General features: G+C 44.0%; 1 protein-coding gene across 1 annotated transcript in view; it reads left to right on the top strand.

Annotated features, from left to right (window-relative positions):
- The first annotated feature begins 253 nt into the window (after positions 1-253).
- LMBR1L (limb development membrane protein 1 like) overlaps positions 254-21,613 on the top strand; it is a 69,280-nt gene continuing 47,920 nt past the window's right edge. Inside the window, exons 1-3 of the mRNA XM_029594664.1 lie at positions 254-509; positions 7,602-7,686; positions 8,544-8,577. Coding sequence (XP_029450524.1) covers positions 444-509; positions 7,602-7,686; positions 8,544-8,577 — 185 coding nt within the window. The 5' untranslated portion in view covers positions 254-443. The remainder of the gene's footprint in view (positions 510-7,601; positions 7,687-8,543; positions 8,578-21,613) is intronic.

The following is a 21,613-nucleotide window of genomic DNA, read 5'->3' as shown; positions in this document are numbered from 1 at the left end:
CAACAGGTCAAAGTTCACTTTTAACCCGCAGAGCAAAAAGTAGAAACGCTACCACCTCTCGCCTATCCCGTGCCAGCACGATCTCCCTCCACCAATCACCCTCTGCTTATTCAGGAACCCCCCCCCCGCCTCCACTCCGACCAATGAGAGACGTCCTTCGGGGTTTCAGTCTACGTGCATGCCCCGCTTCTTTCTCCTCATTGGCTGGCGGCTGAGGGAGAGGCGGAGTCGCGAATTCCTTTAATAACACAATGCTAGGGCTGCCGCGGCCACTAGGGAAGCGGATAAGCGGCAGCGGCGGCGGAGCCGAATCCCTGACCCCTCTCCCCTTCCCTCCCGGCTCCCCTCCTCCCAGCCCGGCAACGGGGAGGTGAGCTCCGAGATGAAGGGAGCGACAGCAGCGGGGCACCGCCAGTGAGCGCCGGGCGCCATGCTGCCGGAGAATGGAAGGGAGCGAGGATGTGTCAGTCAGGGAGCAGCTCTTCCACGAGCAGGTCCGGGAGTGCATCGTGAGTACCGGGGAGAACGGATCCGGGAGAGCAAAGGGGGGAGGGGGCGCGGCCCGGGTGTCCTCCAGGAGCCTTCCCCCGCTACAGCCCGCATTGCGGCGCTCGGGCAGTGAGGGACGGCTGGGGTCCAGTACCCTGAACAGGGGCTGACGCTTGTGGTCTCGATCCGCCGTTATAGTTTTCTTCCGAAGAATGTTGCTTGGCCGCAGCTCCAACTTTGATTACTCGGAGACCCTTGCGGGTCAAAACTCCTCTAGGTAGAGCCTGCAGTGGCTCCCCAGAGTAATTCCGAGAGCCATTCTGTGTTTTAGGCCCCCTTTTTTTTTTTTTTTTTTTTTAAAGGTTACTTTAACTAGGTTTTCTGACATGTCCCAAGGTGCAGTTTTGGGAGATGTAGATTACCTATTGTATGAGGAGGAGGAGTGTCGGTCATCCAAGGTGTATATTTGTCTGTGAAGTAACAGATTTGTTAAAAACAAACAAATAAATAAATAAATAAAAGCCAGGGGGAGGGGGGATCTATTATTTGGACCATTTAATGAAATTTGAGAATTGGATAGAGCAACGTTTACCTTCTATGAGGAACTGGTATAGCTTACCTAATAGCATAAATATGGGGTTATTGCAAAAATAATAGGGTGACGGCAAATCGAAAAGATTCATTGCCTGATTTTTTGGACTCTTCTATATTCTTTGAGAATTTATAAGAAGGAAGACTTCTACATTTTTTTTAATGGCTTTCCTGATAGTGAGGGGCTGGAAGAAGTGATAGACCCCGAATCTTTCTTCTGCCTTCGCCCTGGTATTTTGAATATTTCTCATAGGTAGTGTGTTTCAGTCTGGTTGCAAGGTAGTTTTTCTCCCTAGCAGGATATGTCTGAATTGAACACTGTTTTCAGCTTGATACAAGGACATCCAGGCAAGCTGTACCCTTTCTCCCTGTTCTCTTCATTTTACTGCACACTGGGAGGTGAAATTGACATAATACCGTATAAAGGCTGGTCTTGTGTGATTCACAAAAAAATGTTCCTCACTCCTTGTATACTTTTACTCTGAAAACTGTCTTTATATAGTGCACTAGTCCTTTTGTGGTAAAATGTTGACTTTCAAGAATACTCAGGATTTGGATTTGCCTTCTCTTGAGTGCCTTCAACCACTGGCAGACTAGCCATGCTCCTTGGACTTAGGAGGTCTTACAGAAAAGTATCTTTAGGGGGTTTATGCTCAGATTCATGTTATGACAGTGCAGTAGTCTGTGACATGCAGATTATTCCCTAGGCTTGATCAAGTTGGTGGACACCTTGCTGCTAGGGCTCATATGCAGTTTTGCCTTGTTAGGAGAGCCTTCTTTTGTGGTTTGGTGCTCTTTGAGGACCTGTCTGTAATTTAGCCCATTGTTTTGCCCTCTGGTCATGTACTGATGAATGTCTGGGTTTTATGCCCAAAGTTAGCGAGGGGAGCAGTGGCTGGGGTCTCATTACACTTCTACTGCAAGTGTGCATCCATTACCATTTCCTCATTTCTCTTGTTGAAGACATGGATAAATTGCTGAGAAAAAAATTGATATGTGGCCATTTCCCTGAGACATGATCAGAACAGTAATGGTTAACTCAAATAATTATGCAGCTTTCCAAATCTGATCTCAAGCTTTTTTTTTTTTTTTGCTCCAGAAAATTCATAATCTAAGGGCCTGATTCACCGAGACTTTTCCCTCATTCTTAGTAAATGAGACCCTAAGAGCCCTGTTTACTACACAATCTTCCATAAACACAAAATTACAGAAAACCTTGAGTAAATAACCCCCAAGGTTTGTACGGAGGCAATGGAAGGCAACATGACTTATCCAAGATAACAAGCAGCTACTGACATTGGGGGAAGTAAGATTTGAACCCTGGCTTCCCTGGTTCTCAGCCTGCTGCTTTAACCACTCTATTTACATATTTTATCGATGACTGAAGTTGAGGGAGGGAAAGACAAGACATGTACAGTATACTTAAATGTGTTTAACTATCGGCTGTAAGGTAAAAATAAACATACAGCTTCAGGCAGTAGTGAGGAATAAGAGAGGGATGTAACATGAGTCCTACTACATCAATTACCTCCCCACACTGCTGGAGAGATCCTCAGCCCCAAGACTGAAATTAAATAACTGAGATCAAATGCCTGCTATGTACAGATCTGGTCATTTTACCTCCCTGTTCTGGAAGGTCTACAAGAGACCTTAAACCTGCTAGAGATGCACTGCAAATCAGATATAAAATAAACATATTTTGCTTTTTGGCATGACAAAGCAAATTACATGCAGGTACTATCTGTCATATGCCCTCCAATAAATCTAGAAATGACAAAGATTTGGCTTTTTTGGTAAATTCATAATCTCTAGCACCAATTCAAAATTTAGTTAACCAAAAAGTAAAGCATGCTGTAGAGTAGATTGTACCTTTTGCCTGAGACTACCCTGTGTACTAAGCATTTTCCCTATAGACACAAGGTGGAAGAAAGTCTTCAGTACAGAGGCCTCTTAAATGCATCTGGGAACTTAAGTTACTCTACACTACAAGTAATAGCTGTAAGAGCCTTCTGTATAATAAAGAAACCTGTGGCCAATTTCAGCTTTCAGTAAAATGAATTTCATAGCATCAGTAAACCAATCCTGTTAGTATTAAGTCTGCAATCTATCATAAACCCCAAACTATATACAGGATGGACCAGAACCCGATTATAAACCCTGCAAACTTCCCCATAACGGGTGCAGAGCATTACTAGGACACTTTCCCTTACTACACACCATATAAAAAAAAATATATTCAAATTCTGGTATCTTGGTAAGAGTGACACAAATACCCTCCACTTTCAGGCACTTTGAGATAAAACACAATTCTGTATTAGTGTAGGGAGCTTAGCATATTTTAATGGTAACATCATGAAAAGACTACACTGCAAATATTACTTTGGGTCTTACAACACCAGTACACCTCTGATTTGTAGATGTAGATTAGAAAATAAGCTGGACTGCTATAGATGCCTTCACAAACTACATACAAGCAGTATACATAATCTTGATCACACATGCAGAACACACAAACTCGCCAAATACACAGGCAGGCTGCACCACTTGTCCTCCCTTACTCCAACCTCCCTCCCCCCACTCCTAATAAACACTGTACCGTTTTGTAATTTTCCATCCAAATTGTATTAATTCCATCGTGACCTAACAAATTGGCTCTAATAACCAAACTTGTCTAAAACAATAGGCCACAGCTTTAAATGAACTAAACTCATGCATACAATAATGCAGCACACATCACCAAAGAAACCTTTTTCTTGCTGTCTCCCTGTCTGTGTCCTGCTGTTTACTTACCCATCCCCAGACCTGGTTCCTTTTATCCCCTTTTCTGTCTCCCCACCCCTTACCTGCCTTGGGCAACTGGCCCTGGTGTACTGATTGCCATCTTCCCTCTCCTGTATCTGCTCCTTGTGACCTTGTCCCACTCTGCAGTTTGCCTCACAACAGAGGTCTTAACTACTGAAAGTTGGGACCTTTTAAAATAAAAGGTGGGGGGAGGCCAAGGCGATGGTTGTGTTATGTGCCCTTAGCCATCAAGTGGTGGCCATGGCAATTGAATAAGGGACCACAAATGAGAAGTAAAAACGTGCACACAAAAACTGAACTGGAAACTCCAAGAAGCCAGACCCTGCATGCAGTGCAACACTGAATGCAGAAACAGAAATGCATTTCATCCCCAGTGAAAAAAATACAAACACAGAAAAGATGCATATTTCTTAAAACTGACAGAAAAGGTTTCCCATAAAAGAATGAGCAGGAAAACGTCTATAGCCTTTAGAGAAATAGGAGAAGCAGCGTCTATAGCAACAAAATGTGTCCTGCCAGCAGGCCAAAAACATACAAATTGTCTTGCTAATAAAGTTTCTTGAGTTTACTAAATTCTAATGCAGATACATTCAGGCAGTTGGGCCTGTGTTTTTGAAAATGTTGCACCTTTTAAATACTAATAGCTCACTGAGGTTTCATTGGAGAGTGCAGAGCAAGGCCTTGTCCCTGCTACTGTCTCATGTGGCCAAGATGAAGGGGGTCTCCTAGAGAACTAAAGCGCGGTGCACTGGCACCCCTTGGAAACAACGGTGCCCTGTGTGGTTGCATGGCCCTAAAACCATGTGGTTGTATACAAAATCCTTGGGGTTCTCTATGCTACAGACTGCACAGAATGCTAGCAACCATTTGATCATTTTTGTTTTTCACTTTTCTCCAGCTGTTCAAGTGTTTTCAGTCCTAGCTTGGCTGAGCTGTGAAGCGTATATATGTTGAGGCTTACATTCTGGCTCCAATGTCCAGGTTTGACTTAATATAGTGGCTGCCTCAGCAGAGACAGCGTGGAACTCCTCTCACCCTTTGCACTTTGCCGTCTCTGTTGCACAAGATTGAATTGTGCAGTACGTTCTCTGCTTTTATTACAGCTCATGTTAAAACACTACATCAACTGAAAACGATCTCTAAGGCTTTGTGGGGTTTGGGTTTTTTTAATCCACAAATAGGGGATGGAGAGGAGAGTACTGGACTACTCCAAATTAAAAAAAAAAAAAAAGGCAAACACCCACTGATATAGAAGTATTTCTAATTTTGAATATTTTGAGTGTGTGATCAGACTGAAAGTTCACTGTAATACCTCAAGCCCGCACCCCCATAAAGGCTGCCTTTATAAACTCACACTCTTATCTTCTAGATTTTTCAGCTGGGAGATTGCTTCTGGGATCACTCCCTACAGAGTCTGAGTTTCATGTTAGAGAATAATACAAGATTGAAGTCTTTGGATAGTAGCACTAGTCATTTCACCGGTGGGGGGGGTGGGGAAGGATGGCTTTTCAAGGTCAGAAAGGGTAAGCTTTCCAGGTATTACGGCAGAATATGCTCAGAAAATGGCCGGTACTTGATGAGAAGGGTGGTCTGGTAGTCCAGTGCTTTAACTCTTGAGGGGCCGATGCAATATAGTGCGTACATCCTAGTGCTCTGCTTGACATGCGGTTGATGTACATTTTGGACACACTAGAATAACTCCCAGTGCAGTAATGGGATTAGCATGTCCAAACAATCCCGTAGCTAATAGTGCTAATCACATGTAGATGATGCTATTAGCTATTACGCCGATGCAAAAAATCACAGTGCGCCCGATGCGCAATTTTTAACATGGAACATTAACACCAGCCCTGGATCTGGCATTGTCTTGCTGCGCACCAAGGGCTAAACTAAAAAAAAACAAAACTCCTTTTCTCTGGTCCCTGCTACTTAGTATTGTCACAGTACTAAGTAGAAGGAACCACAGAAAGCAGCAATATGAAAAAATAAAGCTCGACAGAAAAAAGATGCCTGGCCAGACATGCTGTAGTTAGCAGGGCTCCAGTCAGTGTTCAGGAGACAATGCCAGAAGTAGGTTAGTCGGCCTAGTCCGGCATCATCATTCCAGCTGCTCACTCTGCAGCATGTTTTGTTGCTGACTGTTGAAAGAATTATTTTTATGGCTGTTTGTGTTTCCATTGTTTCTGTGATTATAGCTTGCCTGGATGCCGTGTGTGCATTAACCTGGTGCCAGAGGCCACCTCTGCCCATGGCTATTTCCTGTTCTCCCTCCCTTTTTTTTTTTTTTTTTAATCTTGTTGGACCTGGGAAATGCTGAGAGCTTGAGGAAAGCACATTAGTGCAGAGCTGTGCCCTAATTATAGAAAACCACCTTGTGCAGTTGATGGCTAGAGGTGGTTATTGTCTCTGGAGACATGCCCCCCCCCCCCAGCCCTAGCCACAAGCAGAGATTGAGATGAAAAAAAAGACCCCCCCCCCCCCCCCCCCCCCCCCCCCCCAAGGCTTCTAACTTTATCTATGGTTCTGTCTTGAATTTGCTTGAAAATTTTTGCAGTAAACTGTTAAACTTGCCCTGAAGGATGAGTGCAGGAGCTGACAGGAGGGGAGTTTCTCATGATGAACGGCTTCGGTGAAATTCTTTTTTGCTGCCTTCTACGAAAACATTGCGCACCCTGAGGTGGAGCATTTCTTACTGGGCCACATGCCTGACAGGGAAGGTTCTTGAGAGAATTTGTCTGATTCATCATCAACAGACCAAAAGGTGTTTCCTGATTTAACTACTTACTGGTCAGGGTTTGAGAGAGAAGGCCATGGGTTGGTTTTAGGCTGCTGTCACATTGACTACAGTGCTGTTCATAAGTGATGCCAGGGAGGATGGGACAGTGTTGCATCTCCCCATGAGTTATTTGTAGAGGGTTTTCTTTGGCTGATTCTCCCCCCTGCCCCCAGTTAGTGACTGTTATCAAGTAGGAAACAGAGGGGGGGCTCCACCCTGCTGAGATATTTGCCCTTGCTTGGCTGCGTTGGGGAGCCCATGTGATGGCTTCAGGTCTCCTGCCAGGCACATCAGCATTTTGGCTCCCTGCCGCCCACCTGCCTTGCTCTGATAGCACTCGGTTCTCGCTTGCCCAGAGAGCTCAGCTGCAGCCTGAGATACTGAATACGTGCTCTGCTCATGTGAACTGTGTTCCTGAAGGTGAAAACAAGTTCTCCACTGTGGCATATTCTCGACACTAGCTCTGTCTAGTTCATTCGTTCCTAGCAGATGCTTGCTGCCCTAGTTGGGAGGAAGAAAGGACTTCCACGGAAGTTATTCCACTCTCCTTGCAACTGTCTAGATTGATTGAATACCTCCTGCAAATTAGAAATATCCCAGGAGGCGACCGGAGGGGGAGGGGTGACTGATGTAACAGCTCTGATAGAGGGATACTTTACTTTCCACTGTGATCTGGATGGCTGTGTGGCTGTTTTTGTGTGCTATCAGAATTCTCCTAGCAGACTTTCTTCCTTGTCCTGGAAAGATAGTTTCCCGTAGTCCTGGCTGGGGTGGGGGAAGGAGGGTTTGCAGACTGGGTCTCTTTCAGAGCTCTGGATGTGTGGAACTACTTATACTAGCACGGATTCTCTGTATTTTTCTGGATTGCATCTAATTCCTATATCAGTGGGGAGAATGTGTAAGAATAAACATTGCTCATTGGTTTCTCTTCTTTCCCCCTCAGATCTGCTCCCTGCTGTTTGCCATCCTCTACCTCCTGTCTTACCTCCTCATCACCCTGTTTAAGAAGCATGCCGACTTTGCCACAGGTAAGACCATGTGACCGGTTCCCTGCCACGCTACAGGTTGCATGTGGTGGCTGTAGTTCTCTGCCTGGGTATCCACATGCCGCTAAATCTAGTACTGCACCCATAAACCCTGGCTGCCAGTATGTTAAATGTTTTCCTTGTTCTTTTTGGTGGTTCTGCAGCACGCCTCCCAGTTTAGCAGGATTTACATGGGTGGAAATTGGCTTGCAATAGTGCAGTATCTATTTCTTACATGGAATCTCATTTCGGTATAACCTCCCCTGCCCTGATACTAGCCTCTTCGGTATTTATGCAGGGGTGCTCCGAAATCAGAAGAGGGGCAGGGTGTCACAGGGTCCTTGGACCATCTTAACAGGTGCAGATGCTTCTTGCTATGGCCAAGAGGAAGGGAGTCCAGAGCTGAACCCATAAGTGTAACCAGTATCTGAAATTGGCTCCCCAGAAGGAGTTTTATTTTTCCATAATTAATGATGCAAGACCGTAAACATCGCTTGGAGGCTGATGTAAGGGAGCCATGGCAGTTTCACTACAGGTTATTGCAGGGATTGTTTCCATAGCTCTGCACTCTAGGGAAACAGTCTTCTCCCAGCTCTCCGTGTCTGCAGAATGGTCAGACATGTTCTCTGTATTATCCTCCACAGTCTTGGGGATCTCGCTCAACTTTCATCTTAACCACATCCGTAGCAGCAGGGTGGGAAAGAAATACTAGTGAGAATGGAGGCCTCCTGTGACAACCTTAGGTAAACAGCTAGTATTTCAGCTGTTCCTTGTCCCATTAATTACTTTCTGTAAAGTTTGCATTCACCTGCCTTCGTGTTGTGGATGCCTCTTTAAAAAGTTCTCCTTTCTATTTGCAGTGGATGATGAAGATGCAGTAGTAAACAGAATTGCGTAAGTTTATTTTTTCTCTTTTGCTCTGCTCCCTCCTCTTCTGGGCTGGGACTGTATCCTCCTTTCCTCCATGCACAATTCTTTAACTGATATTGCAATAGTGCCTCCTGTGGCTTAGGCCCAGGAGCCTGGGCTCCAGGTCTCTCTTCTGCAGCCAGGGCCGATGCAAGAGTGCTAGACTCCCTAAGTGCGCCTTTGGTTTTGCTTCCTCCTTCCCTCCCTTAAGATTTTGATGATTAAACTTAAATCGTAATGGAACCACCAGCACCCCTCTCCCAAACAATCCTGTAAAAAAAAAAAATAAATCATACTTTTAAATATACATGCACACAAGGGAGTGTCAATAAATAAGGTGTATTAATGCTGTTTTGATGCTATGTTTAAATTCAACTTGATCGATTCCCAATGGTATATAGAATGCACATGTTTTGGAAGTCCTGTCACTGTCTGCTAAATGGCAGGGTAATAAGGTGGAATAACCAAACCAATCAAGGAGTCGATTACAGAAGGTTTAGAAACAAAAGCTTAGCTTGTCCAGTTTGTGCTGTTCAAAATGTGAAGTTTATTAGGTTAACGCACATCAACTTGCATCTTAGAAATAAGATTGGTGGTTCCCCGACATGGACTGTTTAGTGCAACTGCGTCAGGAGGGACCAATTCTAGAGACAAAAATAAAATATAATAAATGGACAGGCAAAGGCAAAACAAAATGCTTATAGTTTAGAAATGAAACACAATGAAGGTAAAAACCTGGAGGAGAGGAGGTGCAGAGGAAATAGGATACAGATCGTCATACCTGGAAGGTTTTAATGATGCACAATTGACAAACCTCTGTTGGAAAGAAATCAGTAGAACTAGGGATCATGTAATCAGGGTGGGTGGAAGCAATTGGTGAACTAGGCAACAGCCTAGGGCACCACAGGTTTGGGGACAGCTCAGCAGCCACCTACTGCTTCCATCGGACCTGCTTAGAATGGTGAAATAACTTTGCAGCATTGGCCGGGCCACGCGGCTGAAGCGAAGCAGGGTTGGCCAGGCCACGCAGCTAAAGCGAGGCAGCATCTCTGCTCAACAAGGAAGACAGTGGAGGCCTCCTGATGCCTTGGAAGTCTAAGGAACTGCCTACACCTAGGAAGGGGAGTAACAAAAAGTGCATGTGTATTGGGCGGGGGAGAGTATGTGTTTGCATGAGAGTCTTTGGGGGGGGGGGGGGAAGAGCATTTGTGTATGTTTGAGAGAGCATGTGGGAGAGAGCAAGAGCATGTGGGGGAGAGTGATGGGGTGTGTGTGTGTGTGTGTGTGTGTGAATAGGTATAAATAAGCGAGCATGCCTGTGTTGGAGCGTGTGTATGTGAGAGAGAGGAGAAAGTCTGTGTATCGCAGCCACTGCCTGCTCCCACTAATCTATGACAAACTCAGACTGAAAATTAAAACTTCCCAGGTATGGAGAGCAGGAGATTTTTTTATCCGTATTTTTAATTATTGGATGGTGTTTGGTGTCTGCTGTTTTGAAATATTTTATTGGTGTTTGGGAAAGCTTTCTAAATTTGTATGAGTCTTTAATTGGATATTCTTGTCATCAGCTGTTTTGAAATTATTTTTAGTATGATTTTACTAATGTTTAATGATTTATATGTCTTGATTTTGTTTGCTTCATGAGGAATGGTGACAGTTTTGTTTTTCCATTGTTGCACTGTATAGAGTCTGGCATGTTGCATTTTACAGTTCAGCTGTCTGCGCATTTCTACCTATATTTTGTTGGCTTTACTCTGTATTTGGTGAGGGTCTGTGTTCTGCATGTGAGACTGAGATGAAGCATTCTGTTAGCATGTGGTTTCTCTGTAGGGATCTGTAGTAGCTTGGCCTGTTCTGTTTTCCCAATAGGAGGTGTATTGATATATTAGATTCTGGTGTAATATTTGCGGTATTCCTTTTCGTAGGTAGGGTTGTTACTGTTTTGAGTGTTGGCAGATATGGGAAGACCATGCCCCCATGAAACATGTTACAATAGATCTAATGCCATGAGAATTCCAAGTTGCAGAGTTTTCTTGTTGGCATCCCAACAGTGCATGAAACTATCACAATGTATATATTATTTTTATCTCAGAATGTTATTTTTCATGTAAAATCCTGTTATAAATGCATAATTTAAAATTGTGTGTGGGGAGAGGGGGGGGCCCATCAAGCTATAAGGTTTGCCTAGGGTGCCTAATACCCTTGCACCAGCCCTGCATGTAATGAAACTCCAGGGAGGATGACTCAAGACCAATGAATGCCCTTCTGGAGGAGGTGGTAAAGACAAAAATAGTGAGAGATTTCAGAGGGGCATGGCATAAACACTGTGGATCCCTAAAGACTAGAAGATGGAAATGAAGAAGAGAGTGCATGGGGGTAGCTTGCTGGTGTGGCGGTTACTACTCTTAACAATAAACCTTCATACTGTTGATGCAACTCCATCATTGCTGTCTGCAGGGAAATCTGGATTCAAACAGCAACCATGACGGCCCTGACTTTTACGGGGTGGGGATACTGATAAGCATGGGGTAACCTGCAAAGCGCAGCAGATATTACCATAAGCTTACTGGGTAGACTGGATGGACCATTTGGTTCTTTTCTGCCATCATTTCTATGTTTCTATTTCTACAATCCAAAAAGTGCAGACTCGCCTAAACTGTAAACTTTGAGTCAGTGAACAGCAGATCTAAAGGAACCTTCTGGGAAAGGGTTTTAAATAGCAAAAGTAAGAGTGCCAAACTGACGGATCAGATGGTCTTAAAGGGGTGTGAATACCCTGTCAGACATCAGAGGAAGGTGTGACTATGCTGTCTAACGTCAGCAGGGGACTTGTCAATCAGGGGAACAGGAAAGAATACTGTCTGCTAAATGTCATCTATGATTTTTAGAGGAAGGCTGCAAAAAGGTTTTTAAAAAAATCACTCACCAAATCAGGAGGTAAAATGTAATTGAGATGAGACAATTTGTGTAAATTTAAAAAAATAAATAAAGTGGAATTCTACCAATCTCTTATATAAAAAGAAAACCATACCCCATTGCCTAAAAGTAATCTGTGAAATCTCTGGCTTTTATCATTCATTTTCCAAAAAAAGAAAAAAATTCTAATGACACTTCAGTAACACTGATACAAACTCCTATTACCAGGTACTTTGAGAAGTAACACAAAATCCTTCAAAAAGGACAGTCTGAACTATATAGGCAACCTGCTATACAAGATAATGCTAATTTCCAGATCGCAAACAGCAATAATCCTACCTATGAAAAGGAAAACATTGTACACTAGGCCTACAACATCAATACATCTCCTATTAGGAAAACAGAACAAGCCAAACAGCTATAAATCCCTACACAAAGTACACACTAGCAGAGTACCTCACTTGTCACATATAATATGAATAGCCAGGACTGACTTTTCCCAGCACCTACCCTCTCACAAATCAATAACAAGCAATGCAATCGATAACATGAACGAGACTTAGGCAAGAGTGGGATTAAACAGGCCGCATCTTTATTGTACAACAATTAGGTGCCCGAGCCAGTACTTTACATCAGCTTCCCTGCACACCCGCCAGCAAGGTGCGCAGATATTAACATTGCGTTGTACCCACTACCCCCGCCATCAGCAAGGGGTTGTGACCACCAGCTCCCGCCACCTGCAGCAAGGAGCCTTCCACAGGACAGCTGCACCAAATTGTCCTGCCCCTCAACGCATTGCCTCTCAATTGGCTCGGGCGACCCTGCCTCCCCCGGTTGCGACAACATTGGCTCAAGAACAATATGAACATAACTTAGCAAGTGCCGTGAGGGTGGGTGGGTGGGATGCGATCCCGGGAGCGTCGGCAGGCAAAGAGGGAGCTGCCGGCGCTCCCTGGGAACCTAATCGGCTGGGTTCCAGCCGATTAGGTTCCCTTCCTGTCAGAGAGCCAATTAGGGCGGCGTGTGCCTGGCACCCACATTATGCGGTGCCCTTCTCAACTGAACACAACCTCAGAAAATACAAAATAACTGACCATATATTAGAAACAGAAATAAGCAGACAAAAGTTGCTTTGTTGTTTACTCCATCCTCAGCCCCTCCCCTCCTGTTTCCTGCAGACAGGAAGAGAGGGGCTGGGTTAGGGAGCACAGCTGTGCTCTGCATTCTAGCTTCACTACTCTCCTGTCCTGTTCTCTACATGCTGTCTGGAAGTGGAGGGGCTGGAGCAGTAGGCTGCCTACGGTAAGGCATCCTTGCTGTTCCCAAATTTGTACTGCTTTAAGTGATTTCTTAGTTTGCTTAATGGAAGAACCAGCCCTACCTACAAGTAAGGGCTACAGAGGTTAGGAAAACATCTTTGTGCACTGATGTGGTTCGTGTAGTTAGTATAGCTGTGTTTAAAAAAGGATTGGATAAGTTCTTGGAGGAGAAGTCCATTACCTGCTATTAAGTTCACTTAGAGAATAGCCACTGCCATTAGCAATGGTTACATAGAATAGACTTAGTTTTTGGGTACTTGCCAGGTTCTTATGGCCTGGATTGGCCACTGTTGGAAACAGGATGCTGGGCTTGATGGACCCTTGGTCTGACCCAGTATGGCATTTTCTTATGTTCTTATGATGCCTTGGGTCTGCTTTGTCCCTCTTCCACACACATTCTGTGATAAATGAAGTAAGGGGGCAGCAACTGCATCAACCCTTCTTTGAAAGAGGAAACAGCCAGTAGCAGTCTCTTGAGCTGACCATGATGTGTGTAGTGTTGGTGGCTCTTGTTATCTGCTCTTCAGCCCACCCTTCCTTTTGCCTGTTTACTCTAGAGTAGCAGGGTTGGGCTTAATCTGCAACAAAGATCCATTTCTGTTCTGCTGGGCTTTGAACCTGCTCACACAGTCAGAGCCTAGGCTTATCTGGTATTTATTAAAATTGGTTTCATGTTTTCTGTTAGATTATATAGCATGTGGTTTTATATTATGGTGCCTGGTTTCTTCCCCTGTTCTCTCTAAGAGCAAAATTCAGAACATAAGAAATTGCCATGCTGGGTCAGACCAAGGGTCCATCAAGCCCAGCATCCTGTTTCCAATAGAGGCCAAACCAGGCCACAAGAACCTGGCAATTACCCAAACACTAAGAAGATTCCATGCTACTGATGCAATTAATAGTAGTGGCTATTCCGTAAGTAAACTTGATTAATATCCGTTAATGGACATCTCCAAGAAATTATCCAAACCTTTTTTGACCCCAGCTACACTAACTGCACTAACCGCATCCTCTGGCAACAAATTCCAGAGCTTTATTGTGCATTGAGTGAAAGAATTTTCTCCAATTAGACTTAAATGTGCCTTTTGCTAACTTCATGGAATGCCCCCTAGTCCTTCTAATATTCGAAAGTATAAGTAACCGATTCACATCTATTCGTTCAAGACCTCTCATGATCTTAAAGACCTCTATCATATTCCCCCCTCAGCAGTCTCTTCTCCAAGCTGAACAGCCCTAACCTCTTCAGCCTTTCCTCATAGGGGAGCTGTTCCATCCCCTTTATCATTTTGGTTGCCCTTCTCTGTACCTTCTCCAGTGCAACTATATCTTTTTTGAGATGCGGCGACCAGAATTGTACACAGTATTCAAGGTGCGGTCTCACCATGGAGCGATACAGAGGCATTATGACATTTCTCGTTTTATTAACCATTCCCTTTCTAATTCCTAACATTCTGTTTGCATTTTTGACTGCTGCAGCACACTGAGCTGACTATTTTAAAGTATTATCCACTATGATGCCTAGATCTTTTTCCTGGGTGGTAGCACCTAATATGGAACCAACATCGTGTAACTACAGCAAGGGTTATTTTTCCCTATATGCAACAGCTTGCACTTGTCCACATTAAATTTCATCTGCCAGTGTCCTTTCTGTCCTAGATTCTCTGCTAGTAGTAACCTCGGGAGCCAGCTGGTACCAAATGTGACTAAGGCAGTGATTGTGTACGTCTAGTATCCCGGGCCAGGTTTGAATTGGAAACCTATAATAGTGAATGCCGGTGGTAAGATCCTTATGAGATAATGGGCAAAACAGAGGCATAAAAAATATAGAGGTTCATATTCAAAAGCACTTCTTTCATAATCTTACATTCTGCCTCTTTAAAAACTGTTTCAGTTCAGTGCAGATTACAAGTACATGTGCATAGTAAAACATCAGAAACATACACTCAGATTAAACATACACTCAGATTAAAATATTTAAAACATTTAAATAGAGTAAATTAGAAATCACAACAGCCAAAAGCTTCCCTAAATAACATGGCCTTTACTTGCTGTCTAAATTCCTTCATATCATGCTCCATTATCAGTTGCATAGGAAATATGTTCCTCTTTGTCGGAACCATAGAAAAGAGCGCCCTTGCTTGTCCTAGCCTGCTCACAAGCATAATGCTATAATAAGGGGACCTGCAATAAATGGGAGCCCCAAGGGCTGCAGTGGTCTAGATGGTATGTACCAATGAATGCCCTTTTTTTTAATGAACGAGAGTGTTATCCTTAGAAAAGATTATGCACAGTAACTAGCAAACAAAATTTCCATCCTACTTTTAATGGGGAGCCAATGTTAGGTCTCTTAGTGCAGGGGTAATATGATACCATCATGATAATCCCAGAAGTAATCGGGCAGCAGCATGTTGTATTCCTCAGGAGTTTCTCCGGTAAACCAATCCACAGGGTACTACAGTAGTCAACATTCCCAAGTACCAGGGTCTGGAGCACAGCTCTAAACATATCAGCAAAAACGGTTTACTGGACATAACAATTTCAACTTATAGAATGCTATTTTTGCCAATTGGCGAATTTGTGTTTTAAATGTAGTGTTAGAATCTAATATAATCCACAGACTCAATATCTCACTCAGCATAAATAACTGGGCATCTTCATAGGTAATCTGGTTTTCTTCTGCTAAAGGGTATTCTCCAATCCACAAAAAGTTAGCTTTTTGTACATTTAAAACTAGCCCATTTGCAGATAACGGTGACTTTTTTCGATTCCCTAGCAGTATCAGTGGGAGAGGCAGGGGGAGTCTTCTCCTCATCTATTGCTAGCAGTTTCCTGTCCGCAGAGGGGCACTTGCACTGAGGAGTCATCTCTGGTTCTGGTAGAGGTCTTCTGCTGGTTTTAATTTGCCTATGCGCAAAGCGTGTTTAGCGAGATGCTGGCTCTTGGCCCCAGTCTCCATGGATTCTTGGCCAGTCAAAAGGCCTGAGCTGTTGAGAAGCTCTTCAGGCCAATGATTTTCTTTGCTGGATGTTAAAAGGATCTGGACCTAAACACGCTGAAGGTGCAGGCAGGCATTGCATAGCTGTGTGGTAGGCCACTGCAGCGGTTCTTTTCTCATGTGCGTAGGTGTGTACGTGTATTCTCACCATGTGGCGGTAGCATGTGCTGGGACCTGTATGTGTAAGGCCACGGCCTAGATTTGAGCTGTGCACCTGTGACCTAGACTTGAGCACATATTTGCACAGTACTTCTGCATGTAAGGCTGCAACCTAGTGTTGACCGCCTATTTGCATGTGTCCTGGAGGGGTGTGCGTGTATGCCCAGGTGGCATTGGTGTGCGCACAGACCGCCTAAAGCCAAAGTTCAGGAGAGCTAGGTGCCAGGGATGAACAGGTCCAAGCACCTTGCTATCTGTGAGGTGTGCCATCTGATAGCAATTCAGTTCTCACGCTCTCTGTTTGTATAAGTGCTCTTTAGATGCTCAAAGCGGTTTGACTACTACAGCTTTTGCCCATGTTGAGATATCCCCTTGTCCTATGGTGTCTCTGGAGGGGGAGGCGAGGCAATGGTCAGTTCTTCTCCCTTGTTCCTTATGGCAGAAGCTTCCCAGAGATTGGTTGGAGAGAGCAATGTTGGGCCTTTGGACTCTGGTATAGATCCATCCTCCTCCTCCTGGGTGAAATGTTTCCAGGGCCTGCAGACCTTTCTGCAGGGGTCACCAGTGAAGGTGAAGCAACCTACTATGTAGGGATCATGTGCTTGGGCCTCCCATTTGTCAGTCACGGCGAGCAAATGCCACAGGGAGGCTGTCCCTAGTAATGTTCAAGGAGATGTGGATCTTGAGACATTGAAGGATTCCGATAGAGAATTGACTTTTTCACTTCTAGAAGAGGGAGAAATTGCATATGATTGAGAGCTGCTTTGGTCTCTGCTCAGATTTTTCTTTTTTTCACAGATGTCTTGCTGAGTTTGGCTCAGCCCCTGAACAAGCTTAGTGTGGCCGGAGGTCAGTTTTAAGTTGAGCATCCTGTTTCTTTTCCCCACTATATCCAATTCAAGAGATACTGGATTTAAAGAAGGTAAATGCAGCTCTCAAGGTTTCCCATTTTCCACATGGAAATTCTGAGGTCTGTCATAGCGGCAGTAGACGAGGGAGAGTTCTTGGCATCTCTCGCCTTGATAGAAGCATATCCGCTCATAGCCATCAGGCCAGAGCACCAGAGATTCCTGAAGTTCATGGTCCTAAGGGAACATTTTCGGTTTCGAGCCCTTCCCTTCAGCTGGTAACAGCTCCATGTACCTTCACCAAGGTGATGGTGGTGGCAGCCGCATTGCAAAAGGCAGGTGTGTTGGTGTATCTATATCTGGATGACTGGCTTATTCATGTGAAATCAAATGACCTCTGTCATCAATCAGTACAAAAGGTACAGATGTGCTTGAAGTCTCTAGGATAGGTGGTGAACCTAGCAACGAGCCATTTTAACCCTCTTACAAACTTTGGAGCATCTGGGAACTCAATTCTCCACACTGGTGGAGTGTGTTTCTCATGGAGAGAGATTGCTGAAATTGCAGAGTCAGATTAGGCTTCTGCTAGACCTTTTGTTGCCCAGAGTCTGGGACTATTCATAGGTCTGGGTTCTATGGCATCAACATTGGAATTAATGTATTGGGCGTTCGCACAGATGCAGCCTCTGCAGGGGGCTCTTCTCCCACTGGAATCCGTTATTGGAAGAGTTTCATCTTCCTTGTCCGTTAGAGGGGGAATCCAGGGACAGCCTTTCGTGGTGCTTGCTTGCATCAAGCTAGAGCGTGGTGCGGAATGGAAGATTCTGAATTGGATAATAGTCACCACCGATGCAAACCCCTCGGGATGAAGGATGATGTGGCAAGATCAGTCGGCGCAGGGCCAGTGATCAAAACAGGAGGCCTTATGGCCTATCAGTCGGTTAGAGATGAGCGGTGCCTTTCGCGTTGCTTGCCTGTCTGCCAAGGTTAAGTGGCCTTCCAGTGCGGATTCTATCAGACAATACAATAGTGGACTACATCAATCGTCAAGGCGGAACCAAGAATCAGCAGCTCAAGAGTGCCCGGGAGTTGATTCTCTGGGCAGAACAGCACTTGGAGCGGCTGGCAGTGTTTCACATCATTGGAGTGACCTACGTTCAGGTGGATTTTATCAGTCATAGAAAGTTAGACTCTGGGGAATGGGAGCTGTTGGAGGCAGCAATGTGTCTCATTCACAGAAGATGGATATCCCAACCAAAGAGAACACCAAGGCATTGTGGTTTTACAGCCGTTGAACAGAACATAGTACAAAGGAATCGAAGCTCTGGTGCTGCTGTGGACTCAAGGGATTCTTCTTTGTCTTCCCTCCCATGGCCTCTGGTGGACAAGAGTTTAACGTGGTTAGAGAAACATCCAGGCATTGTGATGCTGGTAGCTCCAAATGGCCACATCGACCATGCTTTCCAGATCTGATCAACATGGCCATAGACGGGCCCCTGAGGTTCGGACATAGGCTGACTGTTTTTCACCAGGGCCCAATATTTTTGGGTCAGGTGGCTCACTTCTGTCTCACGACTTCACTTCTGAGAGGAGACAACTGAAATGGATGGGATATTTGAAAGCGGTTATTTCCACCTTCTACATCCTCGACTTAAGTGCGAATTTGGAGGATCTTCGAGTTTTGGTCTGCTATTGACGGAGTACAGCCTCAGTCTGTTCAGGTAGAAAGGCATATTTTGGCCTTAAGAACATAAGAAAATGCCATACTGGGTCAGACCAAGGGTCCATCAAGCCCAGCATCCTGTTTCCAACAGTGGCCAATCCAGGCCATAAGAACCTGGCAAGTACCCAAAAACTAAGTCTATTCCATATTACCATTGCTAATGGCAGTGGCTATTCTCTAAGTGAACTTAATAGCAGGTAATGGACTTCTCTTCCAAGAACTTATCCAATCCTTTTTTAAACACCGCTATACTAACTGCACTAACCACATCCTCTGGCAACAAAATCCAGAGTTTAATTGTGCGTTGAGTAAAAAAGAACTTTCTCCGATTAGTTTTAAATGTGCCCCATGCTAACTTCATGGAGTGCCCCCTAGTCTTTCTACTATCCGAAAGAGTAAATAACCGATTCGCATCTACCCGTTCTAGACCTCTCATAATTTTAAACATCTCTATCATATCCCCCCTCAGCCGTCTCTTCTCCAAGCTGAAAAGTCCTAACCTCTTTAGTCTTTCCTCATAGGGGAGTTGTTCCATTCCCCTTATCATTTTGGTAGCCCTTCTCTGTACCTTCTCCATCGCAATTATATCTTTTTTGAGATGCGGCGACCAGAATTGTACACAGTATTCAAGGTGCAGTCTCACCATGGAGCGATACAGAGGCATTATGACATTTTCAGTTTTATTCACCATTCCCTTTCTAATAATTCCCAACATTCTGTTTGCTTTTTTGACTGCCGCAGCACACTGAACCGACGATTTCAATGTGTTATCCACTATGACACCTAGATCTTTCTTAGGTTGTAGCACCTAATATGGAACCCAACATTGTGTAATTATAGCATGGGTTATTTTTCCCTGTATGCATCACCTTGCACTTATCCACATTAAATTTCATCTGCCATTTGGATGCCCAATTTTCCAGTCTCACAAGGTCTTCCTGCAATTTATCACAATCTGCTTGTGATTTAACTACTCTGAACAATTTTGTGTCATCTGCAAATTTGATTATCTCACTTGTATTTCTTTCCAGATCATTTATAAATATATTGAAAAGTAAGGGTCCCAATACAGATCCCTGAGGCACTCCACTCCCTTCCACTGAGAAAATTGTCCATTTAATCCTACTCTCTATTTCCTGTCTTTTAGCCAGTTTGCAATCCACGAAAGGACATCGCCACCTATCCCATGACTTTTTACTTTTCCTAGAAGCCTCTCATGAGGAACTTTGTCAAACGCCTTCTGAAAATCCAAGTATATTATATCTACCGGTTCACCTTTATCCACATGTTTATTAACTCCTTCAAAAAAGTGAAGCAGATTTGTGAGGCAAGACTTGCCCTGGGTAAAGCCATGCTGACTTTGTTCCATTAAACCATGTCTTTCTATATGTTCTGTGATTTTGATGTTTAGAACACTTTCCACTATTTTTCCTGGCACTGAAGTCAGGCTAACCGGTCTGTAGTTTCCCGGATCGCCCCTGGAGCCCTTTTTAAATATTGGGGTTACATTTGCTATCCTCCAGTCTTCAGTATATGTTGAATAGGGTTGAAGATGATGAGGAGCCTCTGGGAACACCTCGAGATAGGTCAATAGCCTTTGATTCACTATTGCCTGTTTTGACTTTGTACTGTCTGTTGTGTAGGTAAGATTTGAACCAGAGTAGGGGAATTCCCATAATGCCAATTTCTGTGAGTCTTTCAATTAGAATCTTGTGGCTTATAGTATCAAAGGCTGCGGAGATATCTAGTAAAGCCAAGATGCATGATTGGCCTTTATCCAGGCCTTTGAGGAGGTGATCTGTTAAGGAGACGAGGAGGGTCTCCATACTGTGATATTTACGAAATCCGTATTGGGAAGGGAAGAGTGTGATTTGTTTTCTAGGTAGTCAGTAAGTTGCAGATTGACTGTTTTTTCGAGGATTTTTGCTATAAAAAGGGAAGGTTGGAAATGGGGTGACAGTTTGCAAGTTCGTCAGGGTTGAGTTTAGGGGAGGGGGTGGGATTGTAAAGTTAACTGTGAACTAGGTATTATGTTTTTAAGGTTGATATTGGTTAAATAAAATTTCAAATAAAAAAAAAAAACTTTCAAAGCCTCTTTGGACACATTCCTTATAAGATGTGACATGGATAATTGTGATTTAGTATTTAATGTCTCGGATCCTCAGAACTGGATTCTGTATTGCTGCTACCAGTATAGATACTTCAGACTCTCTGATAAAGTGTTAAATCTATTTTCTGAAGGAAAAGGCTTATGAGATCATTGCTGTCCCCGCCCCCTAATAACCTTTTAGTTTGGAGTCCTAGACACACCAAATATTCAGGACATGTCAGCAGGAACATGAAGGCTCTTATAGGTGCGGGGAACTTCTTTAAATCCTGGCCTGTGGACACGTGCGCACATCCCAGAAATTGGGCTTCTTTTAGTTTTGGGTGTATGCACCACCAAATTTAACCAATTTATATGCCACTTAAATCCGCTGCTCTAGGTGACAAAGTAAAAAGGATTCATATAAAGTGGTATATAAAATTCGTGGCACAAAACAGTAAGTAGTTCGTGATTGAGCGACTCCCCCCATCCCCACAAAACTAGGGCAAACTGTTCCCTGATCAAAATCCTGCACGCTCCCTTCCCAGGGCAGTGGGATGCTTACCTCCCCTCTTTCTGCTCAAATCGGGACAAGCAGCTCGTTTGTTTCTTGAGAGCTTTGAACCTGGTCTGACACGGCCTGTAAGCACTTGCTTAAGTTCTTGATTTCTCCATGCTGCCTCTTCCCCTCTCCAGGGTTGAGCAATCAAATCAACTACTTTTTTTTTCCAGAATAGTCCCACAATCAGCGTGTAAATTTTAGTGGAATTTAGGTTTAGCCAGTTATTAAACTTTTGGTTCATGTGCCAACTTTAGAGGTAATGTGTCTGAGGACAGAAACCAGACTAACAGAATAATTAGGATTAAATAATCTGTGGTAGAAGAATTTTATACAGAAATTTACACAAACACCGTACAAATATAGGCAGGTTAACAGCAGGTAAATGTCAACAAAAATTGAAGTAGAACAGGAAACAC

The sequence above is a fragment of the Rhinatrema bivittatum genome, chromosome 3, assembly GCF_901001135.1.
Source record: "Rhinatrema bivittatum chromosome 3, aRhiBiv1.1, whole genome shotgun sequence".
Taxonomy (NCBI): Eukaryota; Metazoa; Chordata; class Amphibia; order Gymnophiona; family Rhinatrematidae; genus Rhinatrema; species Rhinatrema bivittatum.
The sequence above is the reverse complement of the archived record's forward strand: the minus strand, read 5'-3'. Positions and strand labels throughout refer to the sequence as shown.